The sequence below is a fragment of the Dermacentor andersoni genome, chromosome 1 (assembly GCF_023375885.2).
Source record: "Dermacentor andersoni chromosome 1, qqDerAnde1_hic_scaffold, whole genome shotgun sequence".
In the NCBI taxonomy this organism is placed as follows: Eukaryota; Metazoa; Arthropoda; class Arachnida; order Ixodida; family Ixodidae; genus Dermacentor; species Dermacentor andersoni.
In genome coordinates this window covers 198,208,252-198,226,586 of record NC_092814.1, presented here as the reverse complement: position 1 = coordinate 198,226,586, position 18,335 = coordinate 198,208,252, and the positions used below count along the sequence as shown (strand labels likewise).

At 42.9% G+C, this 18,335-nt stretch overlaps 1 protein-coding gene across 3 annotated transcripts in view; it reads left to right on the top strand.

Annotated features, from left to right (window-relative positions):
* The window catches only part of LOC126547110 (annexin-B12-like), a 51,537-nt gene extending 34,954 nt beyond the window's left edge, over positions 1-16,583 (top strand). For all 3 annotated transcript variants that reach the window (XM_050194974.3, XM_050194975.3, XM_050194976.3), the window contains 4 exons: positions 2,390-2,579; positions 6,038-6,096; positions 6,184-6,306; positions 13,819-16,583. In XM_050194974.3, coding sequence (XP_050050931.2) covers positions 2,390-2,579; positions 6,038-6,096; positions 6,184-6,306; positions 13,819-13,875 — 429 coding nt within the window. In that variant the 3' untranslated portion in view covers positions 13,876-16,583. The remainder of the gene's footprint in view (positions 1-2,389; positions 2,580-6,037; positions 6,097-6,183; positions 6,307-13,818) is intronic.
* The last annotated feature ends 1,752 nt before the right edge of the window (positions 16,584-18,335 follow it).

Genomic DNA, 18,335 nt, shown 5'->3' with positions numbered 1-18,335 from the left:
ACTTGGCAACGGCGAGGGATGGCTTCTAACAAGCACAGGAAAGTCTTCATACCGGGTAGCGCTGAGCCATGTCAGGTGCAACTCCAGAAGCGGTGAAGTTTACAGTGTACCATAAGATTCGTCCACCGTTCACTGTACTCGGCAAATATTTCGCAAGTCTCACATGTTCCTGCTCTTACACTAATATTTACATCAATAGCCTAATCAAACTGTGTAGGTGAGCGCATCCAAGAAAACTGTGTGGCTGTGTGCCCGTCAAAAAAGCAAAACGTGTGACAAACTTCTGCTAATCTTCATCTTATCGCCAACCAGAGGCAATTGGATATAGAGAGTCTACCCCCCCCCCCTACCCCCCCCCCCCAAAAAAAAGAAAAGGAAACGCATGCACGGCGGCATCCTTCCTATGCTCACCCCTGGGAGCACTAAACCCGCGAGAAACAGGTGGCCACCTTTTGAGCGATTAGTAACGAGATAGCCATCAGTTTTGTGAGCGCAAGAAGCTGAAAGCGTCCGCGGAACAAAACCCAAACCTCCGCCCACCCGCGCACGCACCAATGCTCAAGCGGTAGTATATAGACGCGCCGGAGCAAACTACTACAGCTCGAAAACAAACCATAGAACGAAAACAGAGAGAGAGAGATGCAATAAAAAAGATTCCCTGTATTCCCACATAGTGGCAGCACATGCCAAGAATAAAAAAATTAGCAAATTGGCGCGTGCTTTAAACATACAGACGGTGACGTAAATATATGGCATTGACCATTTTGGACTTGTTCGCGGCGCCGTATATTTACGTCATTGACCCTGAAAGGGTAAAGCCTCATTTTAATAAAGCGAAATTGTCCAACCAATGGATGTAACGAAATAGATTCATCTTTGAAACCAAAAAATACCAGACTGTAGTGCGCCAAGTACATCGCTTTCTGCGGGTTTCGGCACTCATTCATCACGGCAGTTCATAGCTCCCGCGTCCCCGCATTGAATACGTTGTCGAGTCACGCTGGTCTTTCTCACCGCCACGCGTCGCTGTGCACTTCCGCACAAGCAGCAGCTCACTATCGTACTTCTCCACTGACCTTTCTTTCTTGTGTGTGCCTGGCTATGCGGCTGCGCGAGGCGGTGCGAAAGATTAGTGCATGCACTTCCGTCCAGCGTGTAGCTGGGCATGGCCTTCTAGATCTCCCCGGTGTAATTTCGCAGATCATGTACAAGCCTGCGCGAGTCGCACCATGCTGTGCAGCTACACGCGGTGGTGCGAAACATTAGAGAGTTTTAGCTTGTCCGACGTTCCAGTAAACGCAGGTGAACTGGGCATTTTATCGGATGGGTGGGAGGTGTAAATGTGAGCGGCTTGAAGGTTGGCGTCACCTTATGGGGCAGAGCTCAACGAGACAAAAACAGAGCTAACATTGCATCAAGCAAGTGTATTCTCCTTCGTTGCTTATGTAAATTTTCAGCTGCGGCGAATCGCGACAGTTATGCATATGCGAAAATTTAGACCAGCAGCGAAAAAAGAATTCACTTGGTTACTGCAGTATTAGCTCTGTGCTTATCTAGTTGAGCTATACGCCACCAGGTGGCTGCATCACTCCAGCCGCTCTGGTTTACGCCTGCACCCCACCGGTAAAATTCCCAGTCAGCCTGCACGTGCTAAAATTCTCTATTAGTGCATTCACTACTCTATTTCACTATGGTGCGCCATTCAGGGAGCTGCTGCTGGGCTGGCCTCAGAGACCGCCTCGGTGGAATCTCAGGGGTCACACCCAGGCCATGCGTTCACTTCTCCCTCTCTCCCTGCATCGCGGTACTGCTTGACAGCTGGGCTGTTCTATCTCGGAGGCCACGAGACAAGTTGGCGCGGTGAAATTCGCTTATCTCTTCGGTCACACAGAGGAGCACTGTGCGGCGTACCACGTGCTGCTCGACCATGACAAGCCAAGTGGAATGCAGATGCAAAAGACCATCATAATAGAGCAGAAGGCAGCTATCTAAAGGCTGTTGCGTCAGGTGCTAAGAAGTCCCGTGATACGCCGAAGATTATTTTGTTGTTTTATTCGAATTTCATTGTATGCGTGGCCATGTAACTAGCGGCTGCGTAGGCCACAAGGCAGTCTTCTTATTTACATGTTTACAATTGTGCACCCCATTGGGCATATATTGCAGTAAATGGCAACAATGGATATAACAAAGTAACGGATATAACGAGGTTCGAGTGTACTTTTTCTTCGAAAACCTGTACTATGTGCAACTTATACCGCAGTAGAAAATGTAGTCATTGTAAAGATTTTATTATGTGGAGACATTGTTAAACGAATTGTATCAGCATAATTACTGAAACTAGACTGTCCAAGAATGGAGCCCTTACATTTAGTGACTTTCACCCTGACAGAAACTCTACCAGGCTGGTGTGGCCAAGTGGGGCACAGATGAGTCAACCTTCAATGCCATCCTGGCCTCCCAGAGCTACGACCAACTACGCCAGGTGTTCCGCGAGTATGTGCGTTTTGCCAACCATGACGTCATGGAGGCCATCAAGAAGGAGATGTCTGGCAACTTCAGGCAAGCCCTGCTTACGATAGGTGAGTCTTTTTCTTTCACATATTGTTTCTGGCAGGCACTTTATTGCATCTGCATCTAGAATGGCATTCAAGATGGTGGAAGGGGCCTTCCAGCAAAGCTTTCTTTTTTTTTCTTTTGTCTGCCAGTTACAGAGAAGGGATCAGGGATGGTTTCACTGTTCATCATAGCATGAGCATAAGCACAACTCCATGCCCTTAATCTCCCATTAGTGCAGGTAGCTTGGTCTCCCCAGACTTGGGCTCATAGTTGTTTGACGTATAAAAGGTTAAAAGGCTCACTTCTTGCCAAAAAGGCAAGAAGCTTTTTTTTATTTAGATTTTAGTCTCGGTGCACTTACCGTATTTACTCACATAATGATCGCACTTTTTTGTCAAAAAAATTGAGGCTAATTCAGGGGTGCGATCTTTACGTGGGTTAAATTTCCCACGAAAATAAACATTTTCTTTTTTCATCCCGCATTTGCTGCGGAATAACAAGCAGGTGGCTGCCGCTGTCAGTGCGGGACACCAAAACAAAAATGGCGGCCGGCGGAGCAAGCCGAACACGCTGAACGCGATTATTTTTCTTCTCGTGAGTACGTTATGCACATTGAAGCAGTTTCTTCCGTATCGGTAATGAATAATATCGTTCATATTGGCAAGTTTGCGACAATAACATAGCCATGTCCACTTTGAGGGGAGAGAAACAGAGATGGGCGCGCTTAGTTGCCAGTGATATAGAAACACATGGCAGGCATGCTGTGGAAACTGTGGCATTTGTCTTCACTGCTATCCTAATACGGCACGTTTTCGCTAAGGGTGGGTGAATATCTTAGCTGCGTTGCAAGCATCGGCGTATGAATAGGGTACACTTCTAACGTATCAGTGTAAACGTGGCCACTACTGTTGCCGCTCTCGATTTGTTGCGTGCCCACGAGTGCAGACGAGAAGAATCAAAAGGCACCCTTAATGTTGTTGTTGTTGACCAAAACCATTATGAAGCCTACAAATAATAAAGCCGAGGCAAGTTTGGTTCTAGCTTTTTTTTTTCATGGAAGTGCGGAAAGTGATAAAAGGAATGAAATGGGGCATCTGCTTATTAATGTTGGGTGCGTGCAGACCGCTTGGTATGTCTTCAAGAGTCGTTCGCATAGCATTCGACGGATGGTAAGCACGATCATTAGCTAGACTTGGCACGCGACATATCGCTGCAACAAGTTCAGGGTGCGATCATTACATGGGAAAGAAAAAAAATCAAATTATGACGACAAAATTCAGGGGTGCGATCATTACGCAAGTGCGATCATTATGCAAGTAAATACAGTAATGTTAGACATACAGCCAAGCTTCTTTATAACGAAGTTACATACAGCACGAAAATACCTGTTAGATGCCTTTCTTATATCCAATATTCATTATAAGCATATATTTGTTACATGCTGATACTGTTATTGAGCAAAATTTTATTCATCATATCCTATTTGTTATATCCATGTTCATTATATTGAGGTTCGACTGTAATTGAACCACTATGGTCTCTTGAATCCTAAGTTGGGTGTTCTGTTTTAAGATTTAAGATTTAAGTTTTAAGAATGAATGTTTATCAGTAGTGTGTAAGTCGTGATGCACTGGTGACAAGGTCCCAGAAAGTTGTTGAGTCACGTGTGGTCTGGGCTTACCGTAAAGGTGCTCACTTTGCTGAGTGGGTGTGCAGGACAAGGTCCTTGTGTTAGCTAGCCAGGAGTGCTATAGGTAAGTCTCCTCATCTTGTCTGACATTGTGAGTGAGAGAGACGGCGAGGAGATGGTGGGCAGGACCAACTTTTTCAGCCGTATATTTGTAGATGTGGCACACAGTGTAATGTAAGCCATGCATAGGGGCAGTACATGTCTCAAGGTGCAGCATCTGCAGGGTACATGCATAGCCCAAATAGGGCACCAAAATGGCACCTCCCCACCAGCAGCTAATAGGAAATAGCCAAGTCCACTCATGAACTGGAGAAAGGGGTCTGAAGCGTCCCCGCAACCTGTCGTGGGCTACAAGGTGATCAAGGTGATCATTCTTAAGTTTTATGAAATGTTTAAATATTACCTCTGAATTTTTAAAAATTGCTTGTAGCAGTAGCATAATTCTTGTTCTTGAGCTGGATTATTCGAAGAGGCGGACATTGCTAGCACGAGAAATTCACATGTTCAAATAATGAACAAATATTCACTAATTAACTTCTTGATTACTTCACAGCACATATTACAATTTGTGAAATGTAGCTGGTGAGCTTGCAAGACGTGTCCACTTGAAATGAATTTACAGAAGGGCACCAGTTTCAAAATATTTCCCGAAGTGTGGAATGGAATACATGGGTGTTCCTGTTACTTTTGTGCTTCAATGCATAAAAGAGCATTTTGTTGAAAAAGTAAATGGAACAGCAGTGAATTTTTAGAGCAAGTTTGGTGGCGCATATCTCCAAACTGGCATTCTCTAAATTCATTCCAAGTGGTTACACCTTGCAAACTCGCTGGCTACAATTTGTAAATTGCAATATGTGCCGTGAATTAATCAAAAAGATAATTAGTGGATTTTTTAAAATTGGTGAAGTATGTGTTTTGATGTCTTGTGCAAGTAATGTCCGCCTCTCTGAATAATCCAGCTCAAGGACTAGAATAATGTTATCTAGAGCAGCATATTTTTAAAAATTCCATAAAACTTAAAAAGGATCACCCTGTATTTGCAAAAGGGTTAAAGGGGCCCTGAAGTACCCCTCGGGCTTGGTGAAATAACCTAGTCCGCGGGTAGCATACACTGTTGGGAACATCTCAGCCAAGTTCTGCTGTCGTACGCGGTCCATGAAGCTCGCAAGCGGAGTGCGAAGTCACCTTTTTCTCAGACGCTCTCATTTCAGAAGCCCCATGCTCCTCGCTCTTGTCTGTGTGCTCTATTTCGTCATAAAGCACACTCCAATACGCGGCTGCTATTGGTCACTGCGCTCGGCTACACCGCGGCCGCCGCGAGGTGCCGCCACTAGTCCAGTAGCTAAGCACACTGCGGCTCTCTGAGGACAGCCACGTTTGGCTTACGTTTAGCGTGGCATAGGCACCAAATTGGAAATTTGAACTGCGCGCCATGGTGATGTCTCCGCGGTAGCCTTCGCAGTGCAAGGCATTGGAGGAGGAAGGGGAGTACAGCTGAGGCCGTGTTTGATTGCTGATAACTCCGCTTCTAGTGAACGCATCGAAGTACTTTTTGCGGCGAAGTGGTTCTGAAATAGCCTATCTTAATTTCAAATGTCTTTCTCCACTTCGATAAAAAAGTGGTTCAGGGCGCCCTTTAAGGCGCTAAGCAGACAGATATATAATAAGTGGCGCCTATATCTGTAGTTTATTGCCACAGTCGCACTTCTCTTTAGTGCGAAAAGTGATGTGCTTTGTGTTTTTCTTGTGACTTGCTTATGTCTTGCCTTCATAAATACTTTTTCTTTTTAGTGAAATCCGTCTACAACACAGAGCTGTACTTTGCTGAGAAACTCCACGAAGCCATGAAGGTTTGTATGCTTTTCATTTGCCTTTTGTGCTAAAGTTAGCTTCACAGTTCCTTCACTCTTATTTGTAATTCTCACCGAATCGTGCAGGGAGCTGGAACTGATGACAAGACCTTGATTCGCATTGTTGTAAGCCGCTGTGAGTCTGACTTGGCTATCATCAAGCAGGAATACCAGAGAGCTTATGGCAAGAGCCTTGAAGATGCTATCAAGGTAAGGTGCTGCAGCTGATTTCAAATTGGATTGTCTGGAAAGGAGACGGTGGAGCTAAGGCGGTTTTCACCCGTGCTAATGCATTTTAGCACTGCTTGTGCTTGACATTGTCATAAGTGCAGAAAACTCATCAAGGATTGAAAACAGAAGTATACAGCTTGGGCAGATGTGTCTCAACTGATTGATTACCTTCAAATGGGAGAAAGATATTTTCTTGGGCTTTGAAGAATGGGGGTTGCTTTTGTCACCTGCTTCTTGCTTTTCATGCTCTTAAGGCCATAGGAGTGGCATGCTACTCCTGGGGCCATATTACGAAAGTATTGTTTTCCTTTGATTCTATTTATTTTTTCATGACCTGTTGCAGTGAGTGGCCGATACTGATAAGAGAGACCTGGCGTCATGCCACCCACTGACAGAGAACAAAAAGAATGGAAAATGAGGAGAATCCTTGCATAATATGGCCCCTATTTGTTTTGTAGTGATTTCTCCCATCTTTCTTTTTTTTCATTGGCCAGTGGTAAAAGTGAGTGGTCCATTCAAAGGAGGTAATGGAGAATGGGCTAACTTGTTATGCCTTACCCGCCATGGTTGCTCAGTGGCTATGGTGTTCGGCTGCTAAGCATGAGGTCACGGGATCAAATCCCGGCCACAAGCGGCCTCATTTCGATGGGGGCGAAATGTGAAAATACCTGTGTGCTTAGATTTAGGTACACAGTGGAGAACCCCAGGTGGTCCAAATTTCTGGAGTCCCCACTATAGGGTGCCTTATAATTGGATCGTGGTTCTGGCATATAAAACTCCGTAATTTAAAATTTTTCTTATGCCTTTACCGTGTCATACCTACTATAATTTCACACTGATATGAATCTGAAGGAGAAAAAATTGTTTTTCGAGGAGTATCTTCCTTTCTTTTTTATTATTCGTACTAGATTTGAAAATCCTGCCATTCATAGAGCTTTTTATGTAGATTTCAAATATGTCATTAGTTATTGTGTAGTTGCTACATTCTTTAGTTATATCCTACACAACGGCAAAGTATAGTGATCTTGGTGGGCACTTTTTTGTGCATAACATTTTCACAAAAAAGTGTTGTGCTGTAGCTTATTTAGCTTGTTGACCGCAAAGTGCCAATATCTATCCAAACAGCATGTACAAATACTGGAACTATGCAAGAAAAATTAGGATGCCTTGGCAAATTTTTTAGCAATTTCAAGTAGATATCGGCACTCTACATATCTTGAGTATGTATGTGTGCCAAATTTCGTTAGTATAGGACAATTATAAGTGCATATAGTTATTCTCATTGAATTATGAAAAAAGAAATTTAAAGTGTACTAATATTGTTTTGCATAGTTCTACTAATTGTACATGCTGTTTGGATAGATATGGGCACTTCGTGGTCTAAGGCTATAGCACAATGCTTTTTGTTAAAATTTTATGCACAAGAAAGTGCCTGCCAAAGATCACTGTATTTTGCCGTTGTGTAGAACCTAACTCATGAAATGTAGCAGCTAGACAAGAATTAATGGCATATTCAAAATCTGTTTGGAGAATTCTCTAATTGGTTCAATTTTCAAACCTTTGGTACAAATAATAATAAAAAAATCATTTCTTTGTTATTAAGAGAAGAAAATTTGTATTGCAAAACAGCAGCTGACAAGCTTGTTAGTGCACATTTTGCTTGTTCTCCCACTGCAGTGTGATAATATACCAGGTGTTGTTTTTTTGTAGACTACATTCAGCGACCGATTATTCGGATACGAATAATTCTGGCATGCTTGATTTTTGGGAGAGGCCCGTGGCTATGAAGTAAAATATACAGGAGTGCTGGCTCACCAATCGTTCAATGCATTTGGAGTGGCCAACTAATGTCCCAGCGATAAGATGCCCAGTGTTCCATCGTACTCTCTGCCTCCGCTCGCCTCCTTTCTTCTTTGTGTCTTTCGAAGGTCCTCTCCTCCTTTCTTCCTTCCCGAGCTGTCAGCGCCAAATATTTGCACCATGTGGCGGTGAAGTTGACAAATGAATGTGTTGAAACCCTTTCAGCTATCAAATAAGTGGCTGGATGGCACACTTGCGCTGTATTATTTTGGCATGTTTTTTTTTTTTTTATTGCGACTGCAATGTGTAAAGATACGATCAGCCAATTTTCAAGAGTGGAAAGGTATTGTTGCCAAAGTTACCCATCGCTGTTACATGCTGGAATTGGAAGTCCATGAATGCAGATAACATAAAGTATGCTCAAGTAAGCAAAGCTATACACCATATTTTGTCTCACTGATGTACTGAATGCACACAGACATGAGGCAGTTTGCAGCTTTTAATTTGTTATTAAAAAAATGGAATAGTGGAAGCATACCAGCGTAAAAAAAATCTTCACGACAAACAGTCACTTCCATGGCACTGGCTCTTACAGTAGAAAATTTTTGTGCATTTAAAAGCAATGAAATATCCCGCGAACTTCGGCAGGGGACAAGCGGTAGCACGCGCATACACAATGCTGCACTGGCAACAGTGGAAATGCCTGAATATCTTTACAACAAACGAGTTGATCAACAAACAAAACTTGCACTATGCCTTGCTATATGCCGCGCTGCATTTGGGCTACTGCAGGTGACGCAGCTTTGGGTGCTAGTAATAAGTTTCCGTGACATCTATAATTTGTGCTGCAAAACAGTTGGCTCGCTGGGACCCAAGTTGGAATGCCTTATCAGGCGAGTCAGCGCTCCTGTTTATTTTACTCCATGCCCACGGCACCTCCATTAGCCCCATAGATTTAATGTATAAGGACGACCAACATAATTAGACTAAATAAATGGCGTTTTAAATATGTATTTGTCATTCTGTTAGCAATTAAGTGATGTTTCGTTTTGTTCTTGTTTCTTCAAGAAAATTGTCTAGTGCTGATTGGTTGATATCACTCTTTGTTACACTTCATCATTTTTGTCTGTGGTTGTAGTCACATGGTAACCAATGCAGTCTCCTTTGAGCAGGTAGGACGACATCCTTCAAGGCTAGACCATTTGTGGGACTGAATTGGCTAGAGCAAAAGTAGACACGGGGCACAAAAGGGCGACAAGGACAAGTGCGAACTTTCAACTGGTGTTTATTACCAAAAAGTTTATGAATACATACTCTCCAGCACTTGATCATGATCAGTTGCACACATGCAAGACAACATGGCCATCACAAGCAGACAAGTGCAGTTAACAATAAATAAACTTTCAACGTGGGCTGACCGAAATGGTTTCCGGTTCTCCCCACAGAAAACAGTGGCGATCCTTTTCTCACTCAAACGTGGCCTACAGACAGATCCTAGACTACACCTGAACAAAGCGGAATTGCCGGTAAAAAGTGAACACAAATTTCTGGGCATAACTTTTCACAGAAAACTGACCTTCTTGCCACACATAAAGAACCTGAAGAAGAAAACTTCCCAATCATTAAACATATTAAAGGTGCTTTCACATAAACGCTGGGGGGCTGATAGGACCTGCCTTTTACACATCTACCGCAGTATAGTTCGCTCTTGCCTCGATTATGGGTGCATAGTATACAACTCAGCTCGACCGTCCTACCTGAAGCAATTAGATCCAGTACATAACTCAGGTCTGCGCCTTGCAAGTGGGGCATACAGGACATCACCCATAAACAGTCCATATGTCGAATGTAACGAACCAGCCCTTGCAGATAGAAGAGCCATGCTCACATGTGCATATGTCCTAAAAACCCGTTCACTACCAAAACATCTCTGCTACACCATAGTTACGAAGTGCCCATCTAAGCAGCTTTTTAACAACAAACCGAATGCGACGAGACCCCTTATTCTCCGATTTGAAGAAATTTGCCAGGAATTAGGTATTCTAGACACACTGCCTGATGTTGCCCAGAGACCCGAACCACTGCCACCTTGGCACACCTTTCCCAGTGTAGGTGACTACACACTGACACAATTTCATAAAAAGCAAACCCCACGTGAACATATAATACAAGAATTTTCAGCGCTAAACGAAAAGTACAAAGAATACACAGCATTTTATACTGACGGTTCTAAAACATCACTTCACGTCGGAAGTGCTGTAGTGCAAGATAAATGGGAAAAGGTAGTCAGGTTGCCTCAGTGCACGTCAATTTTCTCAGCCGAATGTTATGCCATTTTGGTGGCTGTATCAAAAATAGTCGAGATGAACATTCAAAACAGCATTATCTACACGGACTCGCTGAGTGCAATCACAGCATTGAAAGCCAGAAACTTAAGGGAACCTTTAATAGGAAATATAATCCATAACATAACTGCTCAAACACAAGGACACGAAATTAAGCTCTGTTGGATACCAAGCCATCATGGAATTAGAGGCAACGAGAGGGGTGTGCACTGCTCAAGCCTGCCATAAGGATGTCAGTACTGTAAATATACCCTATGCAGATTGCATGAAGTTAGTGAAAAATAAGCTTAAAGAAAAATGGCAGTGTACATGGAATAGCGAAGAAAATAACGAACTACATTTAGTAAAACCTATTCTGGGAGAATGGAGATCATGCAGGCATCAGGAACGTTTTATAGAAGTAATTTTATGCCGCCTGTGCATCGGACACACACACCTAACACAACTTTCTACTGACAAAACAAGACAAACCCTTATGTGAGAAATGTGGAGATGAACTCACTGTAAATCACATTTTCTCGTGCACACAACTCGAGCAAGAAAAATATATATAAAGAGCAAGAAAAACTCTGCTAAGAAAAAAATATTTTACTATATCTTACAATGAACGCATTCCCTTCCATCCCAGTCTACTTTTAGGAGATAACCCACTTGTAGGAACTTCATCTGTTTTTAGTTTTTTGAAAGATGCAGCCATCCTAAACGAAATATAATATATCACAGAACTGCTAATTCTAAAAATTCTTACCCAGTTTTTTCACGCATCTTATGATGCACCTCACCCATTTTCTCAGTCCTGAGAAGAAGGCTGAGGTCTCCATTTGATTTGTCCTTGTCCGGACAAGGACTTTCGCTGAGGATACCCAATTTTAAAATAAATTATACCATGTGTTTGGCGCATGATAGCCTGAGTTGCTTATGCGCCATAAAACCCAATACAATACAATACAAGCAGATGAGCGCACCATGGTGGGGGGGAGGGCTTAAGGTGGTCTCCCACACAGTCCCCAGGAATGCAAATTCTTTAGCGGTTAATGCTATGATGGTTTGCTGACGCAGTTGCCTTCTGTGATAGCTGCTTACTCAGTGATGAGTCTGGTGTTTTCCTGCCCTTGCCTTGCTACTATTTCTGTTTTTCCAAAGAGTGGCTGACATTCACATTGGGAGCAATGGATCCCAAGGAAACCTTCTCTCCCTTTTTGGAACTTTCTGATTGTGCTCCTGTAGTCTCACGTTTAAGCACCTTCCTATTTGTCCCACGTAACGCTGTCCGCAGGAAAGAAGTATGCTGTACGCTACTCCTCTTGAGCATTCTACGAAACCCTTTCTATGTACAATGTTGCATGATTTTGTCTTCTCACAGGGCTGGTTTTTGCGCATAACTGGCATAACATGTGGGGCGTGGAATAAACGACCGAAATTCCCACCCCTTGGCCAATTTTCTTTAGTTTATGAGAGATGGCGTGGATGTATGGGATGACTGCTAGATTCCTGTGAACAGCATCACGTGGGCCAGAAGGGGCATCACAAGATTGCAACTTCCCACACAGCGTGTCTGAAACAGAAACAATGAGGCTGCTGGGATAGCCAACAGCCTTCAAATGAGCTATCTGCGAGTTGAAACTCTCTTGTACTGAGTGGTAACATGATTTTAACAAGGCGTTTTTCAAGCATGTCTGAGCAATGCCGCATTTAACCAATTTACTATGGGCTGATGCAAAAGGCAGCAAGGGTTTTTTAGCACATGGCTCATACTTCCAACAGATATGCTCATCTAAAAAGGACAGCTTCAAATAGAGAAACCTTAAAGCACCATTCTCAGGACATTTGTGCGTGAGAGTGAGAGGTTATATGCATTCACTGAACAATTTCAGTGTCTGTTGGAGGGATGAATCAAAACCAGCGTCATTGCAGTCTAACAGGATGGGGTAACCATCGGCAAACCAAAAACATTTTACTATATGTGTACCAGATAAAAGAGCTTCAATCTTTCTAAGTGCCCCAGAAACAGATCACTCGGAAAGTACTCAGTACAAGAGAGTTTCAACTCGCAGGTAGCTCATTTGAAGGCTGTTGGCTATCCCAGCAGCCTCATTGTTTCTGTTTCAGATATGCTGCGTGGGAAGTTGCAATGTTGTGATGCTCCTCCCGGCCCACGTGATGCTGTTCACAGGAATCTGGCAGTCATCCTATACATCCACGCCATCTCTCATTAACTAAAGAAAATTAGCGAAGGGGTGGGAATTTCGGTCGTTTATTCCACGCCCCACATGTTATGCCAGTTATGCGCAAAAACCAGCCCTGTCAGAAGACAATCAAAATCATGCAACATTGTACATAGAGGGGGGTTTCGTAAAATGCTCAAGAGGAGTAGCGTACAGCATACCTCTTTCCTGCGGACAGCGTTACGTGGGACATATGGGAAGGTGCTTAAATGTGAGACTACAGGAGCACAATCAGAAAGTTCAAAAAAGGGAGAGGTTTCCTTGGGATCCATTGCTCCCAATGTAAATGTCAGCCACTCTTTGGAAAAACAGAAATAGTAGCAAGGCAGGGGCAGGAAAACACCAGACTCATCATTGAGTCAGTAGCTATCGCAGAAGGCAACTGCAACAGCAAACCATCCATAGCATTAATCGCTAAACAATTCGCATTCCTGGGGACTGTCTGTGGGAGACCACCTTAAGCCTCCCCCTCCCCCCCCCCCCTCCATGGTTCACTCGTCTGCTTGTGATAGCCATGTTGTCTTGCATGTGTGCAACTGATCGCGATCAAGTGCGTGAGAGTATATATTCATAACCTTTTTGTGATAAGTACCAGTTGAAAGGTTGAGCTTGTCCTTGTCGCCCTTTCGTGCCCTGTGTCTACTTTTGCTCTAGCCACTTCAGCAATGGAATACGAACTGGCCCGGAGTCACACTCGGCTTCAGTCCATTTGTGGGTCTTGTTATCTCGCTTATGTGCACACTCGGTGTGCATGATCACGTTGTTTTGTCCGAATGCACGTTTCTGTGTTGTTTAGAGGCTTGACTATTCGAAAAGCCTGTATTAAAGTGCTCCATTTGGTGCAATAAGCGTGCGACATTGCATTTTATGGCCTCTGTTTTTCATTAGTGGAATTACCGTGAGCTGTAATGGAGCTAAACTTAAATTACCATGTTAGCCTTTAGTTGTGGCAACTCAAAACCCCGTCATCACTGTCTTCAACTCAGCTTTATGACTGTTTGCAAACCGCATTTGGCATTGGGTAAAAGTCAGCTTAGTGATGCATTTATAGTGCACAGGCAAGCAGCCTTTGAAGATGTCCAAGTACGCACCCTCACTTCTCCATGTATGTGTTTATGCAGGGCGACACTTCTGGCGATTATCGAAAGGTCCTGATTGCGCTTGTCTCTGGGAACTAGACATCGAAGGGTCCTGCCACTCCTCTCGAGAGAGTGCGCTTATGACATCTCGACAACGCCATGTAGCAACTTCCTTTCCTCTTCGGCTGTCTTCAGTCTTTCCACACTGCTTGCATTCTCAATTGGTGTTGGAACTCTAGCCTATATCACTCTCAGTGTTGTAAAAGTGTGCTGCTTATGCTGCATTTTATTGCTGCAAAATTGTTTTTCTTTGTATCATGATTCACTCTTGTATCGTATATAACGAGATCTGAGTGTCCATGTGTTACATGTTTTAAACAAAAAGTATGTGGAGAGCCATCATTATTCATTGTTAGTGTGTTGCAGTGGTGCTTAGTTTGGGTTTGGAGATGACACACACCACTAAAAGAAAGAAGTCCTAAGGGTCTCTGCAATTACAGGCTCGAAGCTCATTTTATGAGAGTATATCAAGATATTTTGTAAAATGTTAGTGCAAAAAAAGAAGAAAAAAAAAAGCCAAAGTTGTGCGCCTCTCTGTTGACAGCCAAACTTGGTGCAAGATTGTTTTGTGGCACGTTTTAAGAAGTCTGCTAGCATACTGCCATATGGGACCATGGCCCAAGATCCGCAAAGCATGCCGGGCCTGAGGCGCATGATTGTAGTGGCACGGGCAGTCTGACACGTCTGAGATGTGTTATCCCATCTGACAGGAAGCTTCAAGTGAATAGTCTTGTTGTTTTACCCCCTTTTTTATGCATACAGTAGTCTTTTTGTTATTATGGAATAGCCTTTATTCTGCTGTTGAGCATTCAGAGTTTACTCTTTTATAGTTTAATTCATGTCGCAAATGGCATGTTGTGCTGTGGCCAAGCTTCAGCATCCGGTGCATGATGTGAAACCCCGGTGAACGTTTGTCTTTTGTCACAAGAGGTTTTGTGAAACGCTTGTGGCTGCTCTAGTTCTTCGATGCATGAGCATTATCTAAGCTTAACCCTGTCTTTGCACTTTTAGAGTTTCTTTTAGTTTTTTTTTTTTGCTAATGACTATCCATTGTTGAAGTTTTGACTAGAGCTGTGCAAATATATGTATGTATATATATATAAAAAACTGCAGTATGCTCCCTTCAAAGTCAATTACACATTGTGAACTTACCAGTGAGGAAGAAGCTGTTGTGGCTGTTTATTGCCTACACTGCCCTTTACAAAAAAGCCTGTATAAAAATTTTCAACAAAACTTTTCAATGAACAAAACACCAGCGGCATATTATTTTTGTAAAAAGTGAAAGGTGATAGGTTCTCCTAGCTGCTTTCATAATGTGGTGAGTAAAGCATGATACTGAAGCAAGGCATGAGTGTTTTGTGTAATAGCAAAATTCTATTTTAGCATAGTACTTAAAAACATTTAGTGATGTACATGCGCTCCATTGTGTTGTGCTTAATGTTTTCCTGTTTTGCATGCTGTCAGTGACCGTAATATATTTATTTTCTCGCATTCTTGTAGTCTGTAACCTGCTCTATTGCTGTTCTTGTTTCTTCACTCCTTTTGGGAACCTGTTTGTTTGGTAGACTTTTTATTCCATTTGCTACCAGCTGTCTGGTGCCTCGAAAAACATTTCGCAATCCTGCACAGCACATTTACACAGCTTAAGAACATGGCACATACAGCCTGAACAGCCCTACTTACCACTTACTTCAGGCTTTAGCACTTTGCTTTTAATTGCAGGTCTGTGTTTGCTACAGGCACCAGATTGTCTGGCGGCTTGCATGTAGGCTCTGTACGTGTAATCTTGACATAGCAGGTGATATTCGAACTCGCGAAAGTGATGCGCGTAAAAGTTCGAATAGCAGTTCTATTATAAGGTCACTCGTGGTAATTGCACGCTGCACTAACTTGGGTAGTACGCTAACACAAACAGCTATATGCTGTTTTTGATGGAAGGGTGGACAAACATGTCTACAGGACGTTGCCGCTGAAATGGTTGTCAAGCTACCACTAATGATAATTGTTTCTTTCTTTAGAGGATCCCTAAAGCACAGTGCTTTCTACTTTGTGTTACAATCTTTTTGTTTGGCCATAGCATTTTAGTCTTTGGTCAATTCTCTTCATTTATAATGAGTTTATTTTGATTAGCTTTTTATTTATCACATAAAGCATGACTCCAATTATGTGGTGCTGCTTTAGCATTTTTAGCTTGCTTGTAAGCACTTGGCTGCTCACATTGCAATGGAACTCCTGCAGTGTAACTCCTAACCTCCCAACTTCGCATAGGGCTTTGCAAACTTAGAGCTACAATGTACAATGTATTTGAATATTTGCAAAGTGTAGACAAGCATATGCCTAAGCTACCTTTACAGCCAGGACAATTGTATGTAATTAATGGCAAGCATTAATGGGTCACAGTGGTGGTGCAGGGCTTTCATTCTATGCTAGTTTTTATTCACTTGTCTTGCTACAAAGCCATATTCTGGACCGATTTCTGTGAAACTGACTGGACTAGTTCAGCGTTTCAGCTGTATTGTGCTTGGTTGAAGTTTCTTTTTCAGCTTGCTCGTTTGAGACAGGTGCAGCAAGATCAAGATAGAGGAACATTCAGAAGAGAACAATTGTCCATTTTCCTTTTTACAACAGTTTGTACTGTCTTAAAGTATCTGCTGTTTTCAGGAATTGCTAATTCAATACACTCGTTAAAGGTTGTTGGGTTTATACAATTACACTAACCTCTTGAATAAACTGTTGCATGCTTACAACTCGTGAAAGCCTCTTTGCTCACTAAAAATGTATTCCTTTAAAGTCTGTTCTACTTTTGGTATGATCATCTGTAGGAGTGCAAATACTTGTGTAGCTGCTGCAACTTCCCTCTTGGAGACTATGTGGCTTGTTGCTTTGCTTTGCTTTGCTGCATAGGGCCCATTGGCTACATCATAGTGCAGATGCTGTGTAGCACACCTAGATGGGAGTACTGTATACATTATCGGTGCTGTAGGCACCGTGGCCAATCAAGCAATGGGTTACGACGAGTGAATGAACTAGCTGCACCGCTGTCATTTGGTGGTCACAGTCGATTTTCTTGCTCGGTGTGGCACTTGTGGCAGAGCCAGAATTGAGTTCTGACAAATGTAGTTCCATCTGAAGCGCCTAAAATTGTGTGTCTGGGTCATATTGGAGTGCTTGCGGTTTTTATAATTCGGAAACTAGCAGAAAAATTAACACGCATGAAATAGATATGCGAGCGCGTGAAATGCCGCCTGCAGGTCACAGCGGCCGCTTATGGTGCCGCCATTGGGTGGCTGCTACAGGCACTACCGGCAACTGGAGCATCTTGTAGTCGCGTGGTTTCATTCCATATTTCGCGGGCTTCCTTTAAATACTGAAAAAGATAACGCAGCATGTGCGTTGCCACAAAAATGTATAGGCCTTTTCTGAATCCCTTCTACTACGCAACGAAACGCACTTGGCCCTAAAGTGCATATTAAGTTTTGCTTAATTCATTTTGTTTAACTAATTCGGCGGAATATAAAAAATATTCTTAAGGAGCGCCACACGAACGTATCCAGCGTTTCTGGACATCTGGGTTTAGTTCACGGGAGTGCCACCACGTGGCGTATTACCCTTAACATTTTCAAACTTCCCGCGGTGACGTAGGGATGACGTAAACGAGAGAAAAAAAAAGCTATCCTTGCGCATTGAACTTCACCACAAAGCTTGTCCCGCCGGCGCTATCGGTGTTTTTGATAAGGATTGGCTGCCCGTCGACTGGAAATTGTCATCCTGAGAACGTTTAGTCGCGACGAGGCAAACCCAGCGGTGATTGATTCCGGGTGCAGAGGTTCAGAGGAAATTTGTTGCATTTGAAAATTTTTAAATTCTAGGGAATGTTGGAAGCGGAATTTTGAATTATCTGGATGTTTCAAAAGAAAGTTTCAAAAATTGGTTAGCTTGAAAGAAATTGAAGCACGAAACTTACAAATTCGCAGCTCTGCACCTGTAATAGATATCGCCGTTATGCAAACCGCATCCATGAGAGCATCCAAAGCGGACAAATTTGATACGTCGATTTATATCTTGCGTGAATTTGTTACATTGTGTACAAGGGCTTTGCAAAAGTTCTCACAAATGAGTAATATCTTTCAGTCATTATAATGTCAATTTCGTCCGCTTTAGATGTACTTTTAGGTGCAATTGACGAAATTGTGATATCCTTTTTGATTGCTGAGTTATAGTTTCGTTTTCTGAAAATATGGGATTTTCGCAAGTTTTTGTTTAAAAAACTTGATGACCTAAATCAATTCGCAACCAAGGGCAACTATATTTTAAATGTTTCTTTTAAATTAACAAACATCAAATTTGGTGCTGTGGTTGCCGAGAAAAATGATTTATCAATTGCCATGCATTTAGATGGGAGGCCCGAGCTAAAGCTTTCTCAACGTCCCGCAGCTTCTACGAGAGACGCCGTCGTGGACTGCTTTTGATTTTCACCTATCAGTTTCGTTAAGGTACAC